Source organism: Pygocentrus nattereri, chromosome 22, assembly GCF_015220715.1.
Source record: "Pygocentrus nattereri isolate fPygNat1 chromosome 22, fPygNat1.pri, whole genome shotgun sequence".
NCBI classification, from domain to species: domain Eukaryota; kingdom Metazoa; phylum Chordata; class Actinopteri; order Characiformes; family Serrasalmidae; genus Pygocentrus; species Pygocentrus nattereri.
The window spans coordinates 25427125-25443566 of NC_051232.1; the positions used below are offsets into that span (position 1 = coordinate 25427125).

Sequence of the window (16442 nt, forward strand, 5' to 3'; positions counted from 1 at the left end):
GCACATTGAGTCTATTCAGTTTCAGTTCAACAAACTGTGTTGTCCTGTTGAAGGCAGATTTTATCAATAATAAAAGTGTATTTTCTTTATTACCTTGCAGTTTTTGTGTTTGCTCTATTTATTTTGGTTTTCAGCCCATTGTGTGTTCAAATTTTAGTTTCAGACAGGAATTTTCATTTCACTATTGATTTGTGGTCATGTAAACTGAATGAGAACAGTCAAATGAGAATTCATGTGCTCAGTGTTAACGTGGCAGTAGTGCTGACTTGAAGCTAGTGCCAGTAAAATGCAGCAAAAGCAAAGCATCTGACCTTTTTTCGCTTTCATCATGCTCTGATAATGAACAGCTGAGAGCTGTTTAGAGCGTATTATATTAGCAATAAATTCTTGCTCTGCTAAAATTTGTTAAAAAGTTAGATATGCACGTACAGGTCATTTCATGGCACAAATTCATTCATGTTAATGGTAGATTTAAGTCATTTACCAGCGCAAATGTGAAACGCTAAAGCATTTGAGCAAAAATTGGAAGTGAACAGTGAAGCTTGTAATGTGAACGTAGCCCACAAAACCTACACAGGTTATCTCAAATATATTTCACTTCTGTATCAGTAGCATGAATTAAGGAAATAATGTGTCATATTATGCATTGTACTTGGTAATTAACTGTAACCTTAACCTTTTGAGGAAACTCTCACTCTTTCACTGTGTCTTTTAGGAAAGTTTCGTGAAAAAGCGTCAATCCTTCACAAAATTGCCAAAAAGAAATGCCAAGTAGAAGATGCCAACGGAGTGGCTGGTGAGTTTTTAAAGCTAGGTTTTGCAGGTGAGGTTGTAACATCCACACTGTTTTTCATTATAGCTGTGTTGTGTTTCAGTATTCAGAATCTTTTTCTTTTTTCCTCCTGATTCTCACTCATACAGATCAAAGACGGACACATTTCTGTTTTAACAGGACAATTATGCAAACAGATCCACATTACCATATTAGCATCTTAACACAACTCAAATGGCACGGCACCTTTGACGGCATCTTTCTTTGATGTCCTGTCTGCTCAATATTATTGTTTTCAGACTTACAATCTCACACACACACACACACACACTTTCCTGCTGACATATAGGTGTGTTTTTTACTGTATGTTGTGTTTACGCTAGATAAGAATCTTCCAAACAGCTCCAGTGTGGAGGTGGAAGTGTCTCCTCCTCTAAACGGCACTGCGGGGCAAGAGGGCGACACGGTAAGTGATTAAAATTACAATACACACAAACGCTGACTTCTTTATGAGCGAAAGAGTGCATGTACATGTGAGAGAGAGCAAGCCTGTGGAGTTGGTGGAGTTTGTGTGCTGTATCAACTTTATGATATTGTGGTAAATGGTAACTAAAACAGGACCGAGTGAATTGTGCATTCAAGGGTCCCAGAGATCCACATATTACTTTGCATGTGGTAAGCTGTTTTTACAGTAGTTTCCATATGTAGACTGTGTAAACATGGGGAGGTGAACATGACTTTTTGAAACTTTAAAATGTACATACTGCTCCTTAACTCTTGAATTTTAAAAATGTGAGAAATTTGGTTTTCCATGATATGGGCCCTTTAAGTTTACACTGTACTCAATGGAAAGCTCTCCACCTACCTCTTTAAGCCACACACACACAAACACACACTCCCTGGCTTTCCTCTCGTTTGGATGATGAAGAGCCCTCACCCTCTGCCCCCTGTTGGCACAGCACGATGCCAGTTGAACAGATGGTACAGCTTGCGTGCAGGCAGGGAGAGTGCCCTCTCAATGTCACCAAGACAACCAGGTCACAAAGGGCCACAACCATGCTCAGTTCCAGCTTACTCAAACACGGCATCAGTTTATGTGCCCTGCCACTGATATACAACATATGCCTAATCGTTCATTTACTCACATGTATGCACACACATTAAAGATAACAGTTCAGAGGGGCCTTCTGGCTCTGTAGATGAAGTTTGAGTGAGGCTGAGTGCAAGTGCTGAATCTGTGTAGAGACATGAGAGATGAGATTTATTCCAGTCCAGACAAATTAAGCTCTCATTTATTTCCCATAGCCACTTCCTAGTGGTGGAGAGTGCACAGAAAGTATATTGCTTGGTAGAGGATGTACCTAGGGAAGGGAAGGGATGCATTCTGTTTTTATTCTAGATCATTCCAAACAGTTTTTAACCATTTTGACCACAGTTCTTTTTTGCTGGTTCAGTTTTATTGGTTTCCAGATCAAGAAATGAAAAAAATGAAATAGAACAGAGAATAATATAACAGTGCACTTCAGTCCATCACTGCATACATATGCAATCACACGCACATACTCCACCTGCATATCTTCAAATACAAGAAGCACTTAAATATTCAGGTGCATACCCATATACATGCTTATCTTCACCTAATCAAATGTCAAGGTATTGTTCCAGTGTAGTAGAGTCACAAAGAGTATATACATTAGAGCATTAGAGTCAAAACCTGAACTATTGTTTGTCCCAGAGACTTCATTTTGTCTAAATTAAGATCAGGCCTTGGGTTGACTAGGAGAATGCGAAGCACAGCTGGAGAGTGATGAGTGTCTTCACTGGATTCAATATCCTGTATTGCACTACAGTCATTTCTCTCATACTGCTTTGTCTCACACTTGTTAGCCACAGTAATGGAGCTCCTTATTCTGCTTCTCATAGATCACTGGTAGTGTTGAACTTCTTAGGCTTAATTCTTTGCACTCCTGGTTTACGCCATAGGAGCAAGAATTATTTTGTGCTTTGCATCTGAACAGAAAATAAACTCCATTTTGAGTCATGGTCAATCATTTAAACTAGGATTACAAATCAACATTTTGACTAAAAGACTGATACCACAATGCTTGATAGCAATATTGATATGGCAACAAACTAAAAACAACAAACTAAAGAAGAAAATAAAATAAAATTGTTACAGCTTGATTAACATCTGTGATTTTCAAATTCAGTGTCTTTTTAATACAAAACTCACCAAGCATTATATACACAAGTAGCTAAAGATGGTCTTGTACGGCATGTTCTGAAAAGTGACATGAAGCAGTACAGTGTAGCCCAGGGATTCGGCAACTAAATGTTAGCAAGAGACATTTTTTACTTTATAAATCTAACCGCCTTGGGAGCCACAATATTTTGTGTCCATTTTATCATTTTTGTTGTAAATATTTCTTAGTGTGTGATAACGTACTAATAAAGGCAAAAAGTAAAATATGAATGAAAATGCATACTTATTTTTCTTTGCTTTAAGCTTTAGCTCAGCTGTAGCCAGTTTTCTCACAGGAAACCTTTACACAAAATGCAATAGTTTCTTGCAAAATGTCTCTTAACATTCGATTTTTGATCACACCGAATTCAGCTTCTCACTTGCCAACTTCTTGTTTGAATTTGTCAGTTCCACCTTAAATGGTGCCTGATGCGACATAATGTAAGTGCTGCGCCATTTAACATGGAACAGGAAAATGCATATTAAACATATCAGGAAATGAGCTGGAGTGCTCAGAAATGCATTCATCTCCAGATTATCCATGCTCATCTTTCTTTTAGCCTTTTTGTTACCTACTAGCTGGGCATGATTATTGTCTACGTTGCTATCTGGCCAACAAAATGAAATAAATGTTAATAATCACATAGTAGTGAATATAAACAAAGTAGTTTTTAATGCATAATAGTTCAGATGCTTACTGTAATATTTTTATTTTAATACATTTACAGTTCAATGTATTTAGTCAGTGTAGGCTAGTCTGTATGTGGGTTTTTTTGCTTGCATTCATATACTGAAAAGGCAAGCGCTGGTCCTGATGTGTGCCCTTTCAACACCATCAGTGACTTACACTACATATCTGTTTATGTAAAAAATGTGTAAATATCTTTGTATACATTTTTTAATTTAAAGTTTTTGAATCCCTTTTTTCACAAACATCACTGAGAGCTACTTATTCAATCTGTTTGTTATCTTAAAGATATCTTGTCTAAAGCTCAAAGCACTTTATAAATATAGGTGCCAAAGCAGTAAGAAACATTTTAATTTTCTAATATTCATTTAATATAGGTTGTGAGGAAGAGTTGCAGTCTTTTAAATTGTCATACACAAACATCAAATTTATGGTAAATTAATATTGGCTCCAAATATTGGTCATTGGTTACTAATGATCAGTATCTTTATCAGCCCTGAAAAAAACATCGGTCCACTCCTAACAATACAGTAACACTGTATTTAGGGGTTGACCAATGTTTTTCATACATTGTACAATTTTAATTTCTGCACTTTCCCTCTTTGAATGGATTCCTCCCTTTTGTCATCCCAGAGGCTCTTCCCTGCATTTGTGTGTGTGTGTGTTTGAGGTTTTGCTGACACCTCGCTCTCCTCTCTGCCACACTCCTGCTGTATCTATTTTCAGCAGCCCACACCCCGCCATCCCACAGTGCACCTGCGTGCATCTGGCAGGAAGCAGCAACACTGTGTTCGCACCTGCGGGTGTGTCCAAGAGTGCACCCGCTCGATAATTACTCTGCTCCTCCCGGTGGCTGTCCTGATCACTCGTGCAAACACGCGCCCTGCAAAGCAGCTTGAAGGTCACTTTTAAAATCAGCAGGACATTCTTAGCTCAAATTGGAGCTATTTTTACTTGAGGAAAAATGAGCCTGCAAGTCAGTCAATCAGGAGCGGAACAAAAACACAAGTAAAGCACTGCAGAAGTAATCTACTTCAATGAATGTTAGTCAGTCTTTTTTAGCCTTACAGTTTTTTTCAGTCTCTGCCCAAGAGAGATTACATTCACTGTATTCTCCTACCAGTGATAGCATTCCCACATGTAGCTGAATAACTACAAGTGCACCTTTATTTAGACACTCTTTGATTTCATAAACACATTTAAATTCATTTAATTTGAGAAATTACTTGAGGCTTATGTTTTTAAAAGAGATGGCTGAAAACATGATAATAGGACCATTAAAAAAACTCTTGGGCCATATGTGAAAATTTGCTTAAAATTAACAAGCCTCCTTTTTGTGATTTCAAAATTTCTGGTTTTATTTAATTTTTCCCCCAAAGTGCACTGCAGTTAATGGAAACGTGATCTCATGCTAAACAGAAGGCACAAATCATTCTGCAGTATGCTTAGTGTTGAGTAGATAGTGTTAGTAATCAGTAGGCAGGACATGCTCTGGCACACACAGACTGTGTTACAGCTAGCTGACTGTTCTGATTCAGCAGTTCCTTTAATGAGCTGCTAGGAGCTGCACACCTGCCCTACAGGAAAACAACAGCAACGCTCAACAGATTGGCACAACATTCACCTCCTGCCAAAACAACATCCATACAGCTTTCAGACAACAAAGATAGAGCACCCATACAACCCACACGCAGAATGGGATGTTCATACAACACAGACACACAGTGTGTAAAACATGAAAACAATATACATCATCTAGAGTGCATTCTCTTGAAGCTGACACATCTTTTCATTTAAATGGAAATTTTAGTTTGAAAATGGCCATGTACTAGAAATGTACCATGTACCAGTGCAAAAGAGAAAGAGAACTCTTGGGAACGTGCACAGACAGGCTGTCGATGCTGCCCTTGTAGTTCCAGCCACTTGACCCATTTTTGGCAATGCTCAGCTTTTTGTGGGAGACAGTAAAAAAGAGACGTGTGTGTCTGTGTGAAAAACAGCGTGGGTGTTGGTGTGTGATTGAGAGAGAGAGAGAGAGAGAGAAGCAGTTTGTATATTTTGTCTAAGAAAGTACATAGTGTGAGCGAGGGCTTCATTAAGCTTTTGCTTTTGCTTTTGCTCTGTCTCAATGTCTCTCATTACCAAGGTTACAACGAGGCAGGTGACAGATCATCTCAGTGGAACCCCTATATTTTTACAGTAGTATATGCTCTACCAGACACACACACGCCACCCAGACACAACTGCACATATAAAGTGTGTCATGAACAAACACTTAAATGGCATGTTTAGACAAGTGGCCATTGTTCTCTAAGGAATTTATGCTGCTCTAATTGGCCAGGCTATGTGTGTCTTTGTGTGTGAATGTGTACGTGTGTGCATGCACATGACAGCACCTCTGGTTTAGAACATTAAATCTAATTTCTGTTTCTGCCATGTCACTATTAGTCTTCACACTGACTGGCTCTTTTCTTTGAGCAGGGTGAAGAAGATGATGAGGAAGATCAGCCTCTCAGTCTGTCCTGGCCAGAGACCTGTCGCAAGCGCTTTACGTACCTCTTCATCCTGCCTATCGTTTTCCCCCTGTGGATCACACTCCCTGACGTCAGGAAGCCCGTGAGTTGTGTTCAGACTGAGAGGGTCTCATCTGTGATGCAAGTGTGTGTAATTAGTCTACCTGTCTCCTTGTCTTTTAGACATCCAAGAGGTTTTTCCCTGTCACATTTGTGGGAGCAATCTGCTGGATTGCTGGTTTTTCCTACCTGATGGTGTGGTGGGCTCACCAGGTGCGTCTGATACTCCAAGGACACTGCAGGGAGCCAGGAAAAACACAAAGCATGTGATGATTTAGGCAGGCACAGTACTTATTGGTGACGAGTGTGCTTCCATTGAACTTGTGGGCTACATTACCGTCATAGTTTCAGTGTAGAACTAAACTATCAGGAAAACTTGAGACCCCAAACATGTCTCAGCTGATCTACTACATTTGAGATAAATATATATATATATATATATTCTTTAAAGAATTGAAGAAATTTATATTGTAAATTTTATTTATGTTTCATTGAATTAAGTCCAAAGTGAATATTCTCCTGTAGGAATGTCCCATACTTCTGAGTTATCTGGGTGTGTTGGAAATCTTCCTTTGTGAAATGCTCGGTGAAAATCACACCAAACATTCAACATGGTGAATCAAGGAACTTGTACAGCACACAGATACAGCACTGTTACAACTGTCAAAACTGCCAAAGCACACACAGCAGATGCACATCACAGTGAACCAGGCAGATGTAGCAAACTCTGGCACAAAGGAGCCAGGAAAGGGTCAGCAGTAACCTGTAGTTATGAGACATGATGCAGATGGATTAGGAAGTCAGCAATTGCTTGCAGAGATCGTGTTTGCAATGTTTGTGAGCGGATGATCTAGTCTAATTCTAGACAGTGGCGTCAGCTGGCTTAGTGACACCCAGTGCTGTATCTGCGAAGTCTTGGCAAGGCTTTGTGACTCACTGGTGTGATGAGGGATGAGCGTTTAAATCAAAGATTCAAATGGGGTAATGAACAACTTGTCTCATTCTTCAACAGTTTTTTCTTTCTGTTCCGTCAGTAATGTGCCTGCCTATTACTGAGCATGAGCAAAGCTTTGTGCGGGTATAGGAAGCCACACAGCATCTCTGATTCGTAGCACTAAAACACATTTGCTGATTTTGCGTCACATTCTGTACGTATAATTCACTAAAACAGTAACGTAAGGCTACAAACCTAGACAATCTGCTAAGAACTACGAACTCAGGAGGAGGGGGCCTCTGCCTCTGACACCCCCACTGCTATTTTCTCTTCTGATGAAATGATGAGGACTAATCTAATCTTAACTCATTTACTGAATGGCCATAGTCTAATGAATTGTGAAATTTATGTGGACGAGTTGCATTCTTGGGAGTTACAGAGTCACATAATGATGGCTTATGCATTTAGATAAGGTTGTACAAGAAAAGCTATTCAAAATATTTAAAACATGGGAAAATAGGGGAAAAGGTTATGTACTATGAGGCAGTATATTTGGTAGCGAGAGATTGACACGGTGATTTACTGGCTATCTAGTAATAGCATTACATGTAAATCCCTGAAAGGTTACACTGATCAGTGAAAAGTTGGCTGCTATTATTTGGTCTAATTTGTTACTGTTGTTGTGGTAGTAATAGTAAGAAGAAGACAATTAAGAATATTAAATTACCATCAAGATACAGGATAATTATACCATGTATTATGATATACATTATATTAGTTATCATATATAACATAACCATTAAGGTATAAACTTTGTGGTGCTCTGAATAATAACACTACAACTCTGTGCGCGCCATCATACTAAGTAAACAAAACAAAGCAGTATGAAGAGCAGAGCAGCAGAATTTTTGAGCACTAGAAAAAATTTATCATAGCCTCATGGACCTATTTTAGTTTAAAGAATCATTACTGTGGTTAGCTGAGATTTATTCTGTGGCATGAGGGCTGCATGAATAGCAAGGCATCCTGTAAGAAGCACCCTCATTTAAATAGTTCAGTAGTCCAAGGACTCATGAGAAAAGGGCATGGGATCTACCATTAGAGTAAAAGTTCTACCAAAGGGTTAAAGCAGTAAACAAAAAATGTCTGGCTGGTGTGATACTGCTGGTGAGAGGTTGTTTGTATACTCTAGAACGTTCTCCTCGTTGACTGCTGTTTTTTTGCTCATCAGTTCTTTGGACTTTCTAAAGATAACTATAAACAGTGGAACATTGCTTGTTACAGAGCATTTGATTGCATGCTCTGATACGCACAGATTTTTATGTGTCTGTACACAGCGCCTAAACAAGCAGCATTGTTAGCACGCATGTCTGCATAACCATTTATCTGTCTGGAGGATTCAAAGCATTTTCCACTAGTGGTCAGGTCAGGGCCAGAACATTCTGTAGGCGCAGAGATACCTTTCTTGAGTACTTTTTATTTAGCACAACAAGGTCAACAGAGAGCATGAAAACACCTAAAGACATTTATTTTTATCTTTAGAAAATGGTAGAACCACAGACGAGACTGTCATTAAAGCTGCTAATTTTGGGATTTGGTCAGTTTCAGACATCATTTCTTGTTTGAATTCTCACATATGTAACGGATATTATTCTGCATTCTGCTTTATTTTCTCACTTTAAATAAATATCCTTTTCATCTTCCTCCCTATTTTTATTACCTTAATAGAGTTTTTAATCTGATGTGCTGAAATTACCCACTTGTGTTGTCAACAGAATTTAGCACCAAGATCCACAAGATCCACAAACTTGGTGATACAATATGCCATGATTTAGGGTTTAGGATTCAATATATTGTGATACTGTAAGCAAGGTAATATAATGTGATTTTTTATTATTTTTTTATATAATTTTAGGAAAACTGTCATGATATAAAACACAACACCAAATGCAAAAAATCTGAGTAAAATCAAAAGGTAACTCGCTACATTACATTTACATTTATCATAGTCCCTGTAACAACAAACATAGCACAAATTATGCCCTCTGAACAAAGGATTTAGCATTAACCTATATCAATAAAAAAAAAAGTTTTTATCTCCTTTACATATTACAGTTTGCATTACATGAGTTGCATCACATGTTTTTAATAAGGGAAAGCCCAAAACTGCTGTGCTCTGGGCCTGTATAAGAACAAACGAGTCACTGACATGTGTAACATTCTCTCAGTTTTGCGGGAGTAGAGACGATGCAGGCAAGGTGAATGAGATGGATGAATGAGTTAAAATCAGGCTGGGCTTTTCTTCAGAGAACATGCCTGAATAAGCGGAACACCTGGGTCTCACACCTACTGTTTGTCTATCTCTCCTTCAGGTTGGCGAGACAATTGGCATCACAGAGGAGATTATGGGTCTGACTATCCTGGCAGCTGGAACCTCCATTCCTGATCTCATTACCAGTGTCATTGTGGCCCGAAAAGGTCTCGGTGACATGGCTGTGTCCAGTTCTGTCGGTTCCAACATTTTTGACATCACCGTGGGGTAAGAAAGACTCACTATGATGAAATTATTAATATTACTCCATTTTATTCTTGTTTTTTGTATAAGCTTGATTTGTTACTGTTTCTTTGTATCAGACTTGACATATATTTTATTTTGATAAACAGTTTTTACTGAGCCCTGGAAGAGAACACTTCTTAATTTAACACAGCCTTAAAATTATGTAAGGAGGAAGACAGTTCACAAAAAGAAAAGAGGACACCGGTAAACATTATGACTATTAGTTGTTTGCTGTTTTGGGTAGTAGGAAACTGCAGTGCTGTTTCGTTCCAACGCTGTGAGATACTTCATGGGGATCTGCTTCCTGTGTTTCCCAGGTTACCGTTCCCATGGCTCTTGTACTCTCTCATAAACGGCTTGAAGCCCATAAGGGTGAGCAGTAATGGACTGTTCTGTGCCATTGTGCTGCTCTTCCTCATGCTTCTTTTTGTCATCATCTCCATCGCCGCCTGCAAGTGGAAAATGAGCAAGCTGCTGGGTTTCATCATGTTCCTCCTCTACATCGTCTTCCTGGTGGTCAGCGTTATGCTGGAGGACAAAATCATCACCTGCCCCGTTTCAATCTGACCTACACGCACAGATACTCGATCTGTGAACCACCTCTCCAGAAGCCTCATCCACGTCTATTTAAACCTTACCTGAAAACCCACCGATGTTTGATATTTAATTCGGGAAGCGTGAATGTACTGAAAGATTTTTTGCCATCAACTTTCTGGGTGCTGGCTTTGCTGCATTAGAGCTTGTTTAGGGTTTAGAAATGCGTGAGTAAAACGTTTGTTGGCCCCTAGTGTTGAACGATGTATCAGAATTTTACGTTCTTGCTTCTGTAAATAAAGCATGTTACAAAACCTCTTCAGTAATTAGAATATCCTTTAACTTCTCAAGTACAGTATCAAATTGTAAGATAGTATTTTTGTTTTGTTTTTTTCATTTACTTTTACTTAAAAATTGGTTACTGTAGTAAAGTAAGATAATTAAATTAATTGAATAGCTGACCACAACTAATAAAGTGATGCAATCTTGATGTGACACATATTTCAACCTAGCATCATGATGGCCCATTTTAAAGAAAGCAAATACTATTAATGTAAATTAAATATTTTCAAAGTAACCAGTTAATGTTTGTGTACAAATGAATCAAATTATTAATAATATAACCATGACTAGATCATGATATATTTATATATTTAATATACACCATGTATATTATTTTTTAGTTATTCTATCAAGATCAATGGTTAAGCAATATTGCTCAGTACTAGGGGCTTAATTATAAAGCAGGGAGAGAAGAGGGAAGTGGATATGATATCTGCTATGCATGGCATTAAGTTCACTGAATCTGATGCCTCTGGAAAACAGATTTTTCTTCACACCTGTATCAAAGTGGTCCCACGGGCAACCTTACACTGGTTGAAACAGCAGCTAAATGTGTGGGTGCTAACTCACTCATTGTCACATCTGCTGGAGACTTTCTCAAATGGGAAGAGACTCACAGGGCACTTGTACAGTGGCCAACGTTTTGTCTTTCATGAAAACTTGATGTCTGGACAGCAAAGTTCTATTAGGCAGTGGGGAACTTGGATACAACAGAGAATATGAAGGCCTCACACGGATTCAGGATGTCATTTTACATCTAATAACAGGATGTCATTTTGCACTCTAAGTCGTTTATTTATTTGTTTATTTATTTCAAAATTTTTATTTATTTTTGCTTGTGTGTCAAGTGGCCAAGTGACATGGCTGTTGCTCCAATAATGGATAGTAAGTAGAGCTAGTTGAACCACAGTATTGACAACAGCAAAAAAAAAAAAACAATGTACAATCACTAACTGACTGACAACTCCCATCATTTAAATCATTCACACACCTGTATGTAATGGTATAGACTGTAAGTCAACTTAGATTAGACTTAAAGTACTAACATACTAAGTAAGAATAAAAAAACCTTATCATTCTCTTAGAGAAAAAACAGAAGGGACTTGTGTATATGCTTATAGACATAGCTGAGTGTCCAAATAGCCTGTAGATATGTAATCTCTTGCATTCCTCAGCAGAAGAGGCTATGTGCAATAATCTCCTTAAATACGTAATGCTTAGAGCGCTCAGTGTATTCTGAATGAGTTTGGGTGACACTGGAGTTTTTTGTTTTTAAAAAAAAAGACGATCATTAAAATTACATGCGTGAACATTCATGTAGCTTAATTAAAGCATAATGCTCTAATCTCATGACACTCCAGATAAACTTTTTCATTATTTTGATTTTCAGAATGATTATTCTTTTGAGTTTAAAAGGGTATTCATTTACTCTATATGATAGAATTGTCTGCAGGTAGTCTTAATCAATTACTATTCCTGTGCAATCTGTTTTTAAGGATATTGGAAAGGTATGTGTAAATACGTAAAAAGTTCCACATAGCTATTTATTTATTTATTTATTTATTTATTTATTAAATAGTTTCCCCATTTTTTCTCAGCAGATCTGGACCTAGTTGTTGTATTTTAACCTACAGCTACATTCACCCTGTAATAGTACTCATTAATATAGACATAGAAAGCATTGTTATTGACTCAGTGCTCAGTGATACAGACTCAGCTGTCATTTACTATGTTTACATGCTCAGCAGTGATTCGATATCAGGTGCACACCTGCTAATCTAACAAAGACATGATCACATAAACTGTTTGGTGTCATTGACTTAGTCTAAGTGTGATTAAAATGTGAGATTCACGCTGATGTTGACCAGTCTGTCGAGATTTGGTCGTAAGCGCTTAGAGAGCTCCACTGACTCGCCTGGAGTTTCTGTAGAATTAACTGATGATTAGTTTTATGACCGTTTCATGAATAGGCCTGTAAGAAATAGCTTAGCACATACTGCTTTTGTATTAGAGATTTTCATGTGATTTATTTAGGTACTACTTACTTAGCACAATCATTACACATAATATAGTAGGTTATTTCAGACAGGTCTGGTGTCATAAGGTGCCTTATGGTATATAGGTCACTAACAATTTTCACTTACTGAAAACTGTACTGTGTACAGTTCTAAGGAGTAGAATGCTGTAGACAGTACTGATACAGTATAAAGCATAATATTTCAAATCATTAGTGGGAAAGAAATTAGGCATAAATTGGCTCAAACCTTTTAAGGAGAGAGAGACTTCCTACGTTCGCCATGAACAGTGTAGAAATATACATCATGAAATGGATTAGATGCAAGGGAGAAAGGAAGAGTGAGATTTTCAAATGGCAGGAGACCCATAAGAATATATACTCATCCTTCTGTGTTCTGTAAACAGGGGGTATGCTGCTGTGCATGTAAACAAGACAAGTCTTTTAAACAGCTCATATAAATGCTTTGGTTTGGTCCAGTTTGTTGTGCACATGTAAACTTAGTAACTACTACAGACTCCAGTGGAACTAATTGCCTTTAACACTGCTACAGACTTTGAATTCAGTGGTGTGGATTCACTAATCAATGATACAAACTTAGCTGTACTGACTCAGAACACTTTAATGTAGACTCACATTGCAGTATAGATTAGCATAGACTCCTCACTGTTATACACTAACTGTTCTAATTCCCTCAGCTACGTTGATGGGGGGGCAGATAGAGTTCCACATCACGGCTGGACGTTATAAATCGTGAACTGCACTGAACTGCAAAGATGAGAGGATACTGCTTTTATTCACTATATGCATTATTAATTGAAGGCTGAAACTTTGTAAATACAGTAGATATACATAGTATAGATATATTACAGATAGAAGCAGGCAGGTGGTCTTACAATTCCTGAGATGTACTGTACGTGTCTATTTATGTACATAGACAATTTCGTTGCTATTTTTTCAACTGGAAGCTATATCGAAGACTTCATACTATGTGACGCTTATGGATTTTCTGAACATCTTCGAGTGCGTTTGGTCATTTTGGCAGACACCGCTGCGGTCTGCAGCATACTTTTATTTTCTGACAAATATTTTTTATTTTTTTTTACTGGAATGTGTAATTAGGGTATTAAAGGAGGGCTTTAAAAAACCACATTGCCTCTGAAGTGTACAAAGATGGATAAGTTTTATATTACATGATTTCCGCCATGTGTTTACTGTAAACTTTCCTTTCTTTCTCCTGCACCTGTAACCACGATATTCAAGTGCTCTATCTTTTCCTTCTAGTTTCTTCAGTGCATTTTGTATGATTGGGAGGTTTTGCTTGCTCCTCTTTTGTGCTTTATTCATTTATTGTTTGTTTCTTTGCCATCCTCATACTGACTGACAGACTTACCTGAAAATGGGTGTGCCTGGGTCTGCACGTTCTGGGACATTTCTGCCTCATTTGGACTTGATGTTTAACCCTCTCAACACCTTCATTTATAGAAACATGTAATATACTACATGGGATGAAATACTACATGGGATGTGTAGACAAAACCAATTGGAGATTTCAACAGCAAGATTTCACCTGGAGTTTTGTGAGTTCTACATTTTTTCCAGGCAGTTCAGAGATATATATATATTTAATCGATGGCACACCATCTCACCAACCCACTCTGACTCATCCGTGCAGTTTTAGGATTTATTAGGAGGAAATAACGACTCGCACTTGCTGGAATCCCTGAAGGTGACGGAGCTTGTGCTGGCTGATGCAAGCTTGATGCCGTTTTAGTGCGGATCACAGAAATCAATCTATCACCTGGAAATCAAGGCAAGTTGGAAACATCACCTGGCCAGCTGCCTGTGCATACGCTGAGGAACCCCTGTGTTCTCATTGCATCCAGCTTTAGAAAAGGGACCTGAGTGAAATCCCTCTGCTGATGTTAAGAGCTTTTTTACCTGAAGCATGAATGCAGAGAAACACTGGACGAAGTCTTGCACCTTTCATCACAGACTTAAATAACAGCTCACGCTCATCATTCCCATGCCCAGTGTTCCACATCAGTGTCACATCTCTAGGTTGTTAATGTAGTTGACTTAGTGTACATATATACATATACAGATATGATCATATAACTTGTGTAAAAGAAATAGTCTATGTATAAATGCAGAAGATGTAATAAAAGAAATAAAAGTAAATATAATATTTGCAGTGTAGTGGCCTTTTTGTGAATGACTTCTGTCAGTTAACTACTACTAAGCGAAATACCAGGTTTATGGTAAGAGAAAAGTAAAATCCTGTTCACTGTGACTTTCATGACACCTAGATTCAGTTTCTGTAGAACGTTTGTCTGCATATATCATTGTCAAAAGAAGAAAGGAAGTTCATGGCATCGACTGGCCATAAGAAAATGACTGACCAGGCCTGGTATTGTCCTCTGGTAATCAGGGCTAATCCAGGCTGCTTTTGAAATTTTAAGGAATGCAAATATAATAAGGGCACAGTGTCACTGATGTAAAGCACCAAAAGCTAATTTAATGCTCACTTGTGGGGAATTTTCTGCCTGGAGGGCTTTCAGGTGCACAGCGGACTTGTTATGTATTGCATACATGATTATCATTAGAAAAAGGGGAACTTAAATGTCACCGAAATACAGGTGATTCTTGAGAAGAAGCTGTTCACAATTAGGTTTCATCTTACTTCTATATGCATTTCTGAAGCAGTATATAATAAAATGTAATGCAGGGAGTGCTTTTTCACTCATTGCACTACGTGGCCTCTTTAAGAGAACGCAGTGACAGTGCAGTGACTGCTGAATTTTGGTCATAGCTTCAGCTGTCAAGCCACTACTTTCATGAAATCTGATAATAAAACAAAAAGTTATCTGCTGTGTTGAGCAGCAACATTCCTCCCACCTTCTTTTCCAACCTGACAGTTCCTTCCCCTTAATACCATGGTGAGTCACCATAACTCGCAAAGAAAGGTTGGTGTGAGCACGGTACACAAAGCTTTTTTTTTCCCTTCAAATTTTGTCATCTGTTCTTGTACACGGAGAATGAAGCTATAAAATCGGACTGATCACTAATGAGCTCCACACAAGGTGGAAAACAGAAACATGCCTTTCTGGTTGCCTACTGCTGTGCGCTTATTGCTTCTCTGACAGCCAAGTTTGACAAACAGAAGGCAAAGAGCTATTTTTTAGGTGCAGTGGAGTGTGGTATGACTCAGTTCTGATCGTTTGAGCACTGCTGGCAGCTACAAGGCTGTTCTGTGGTTTCTTTGTAATTCATCACTCAGTTTTAGAACACTGCAAGTACATTTGATTGGACGTGGCCAACCAGTAGGGGGCAGCAAACTACATACAGTTACATATGCACACATATTTATAATTCTTAAAGCTCTTATTGGCTCTCAGTGGTGCTCTCAGGTGCTTTTTCTTTTCCACTGTTGTGATTGATTTGTTCGCTTTCTGTAAAGCTGCTTTATAACAATGTCCTTTGCAAGACGATCTATACAAATAAGTGTCAACTGAATTCAGGTTTCAAAATTCAGTTTCACATTTTGGCCAGACTGTCTGTGTAGCTGATTAACGGACTTTGACATCATATGAAAATATATGCAGAGACTAAAGGCCTCACCACTGTGGTCATCAGGAAGGTCCAAGCATCACAAAGACCGACCAAATGAGCTGCCCTCATTATTAATAATCTTTAGGGAGCGTTAATGATTCAGTTCAAGTATGGAAGCTGTTTTGCCCTGACCATATAGGTACAGCAATAAGAAGGCATCATCAGAACAAGAAC

General features: G+C 38.3%; 1 protein-coding gene across 5 annotated transcripts in view; it reads left to right on the top strand.

The window, feature by feature from the left end:
* The window catches only part of LOC108427441 (sodium/potassium/calcium exchanger 2), a 48171-nt gene extending 33327 nt beyond the window's left edge, over window positions 1–14844 (top strand). For all 5 annotated transcript variants that reach the window (XM_017697563.2, XM_017697565.2, XM_017697566.2 and 2 more), the window contains 6 exons: window positions 716–796; window positions 1156–1238; window positions 6184–6318; window positions 6399–6488; window positions 9582–9748; window positions 10084–14844. In XM_017697563.2, the coding sequence (XP_017553052.2) occupies window positions 716–796; window positions 1156–1238; window positions 6184–6318; window positions 6399–6488; window positions 9582–9748; window positions 10084–10333 (806 nt within the window). In that variant the 3' untranslated portion in view covers window positions 10334–14844. The remainder of the gene's footprint in view (window positions 1–715; window positions 797–1155; window positions 1239–6183; window positions 6319–6398; window positions 6489–9581; window positions 9749–10083) is intronic.
* The last annotated feature ends 1598 nt before the right edge of the window (window positions 14845–16442 follow it).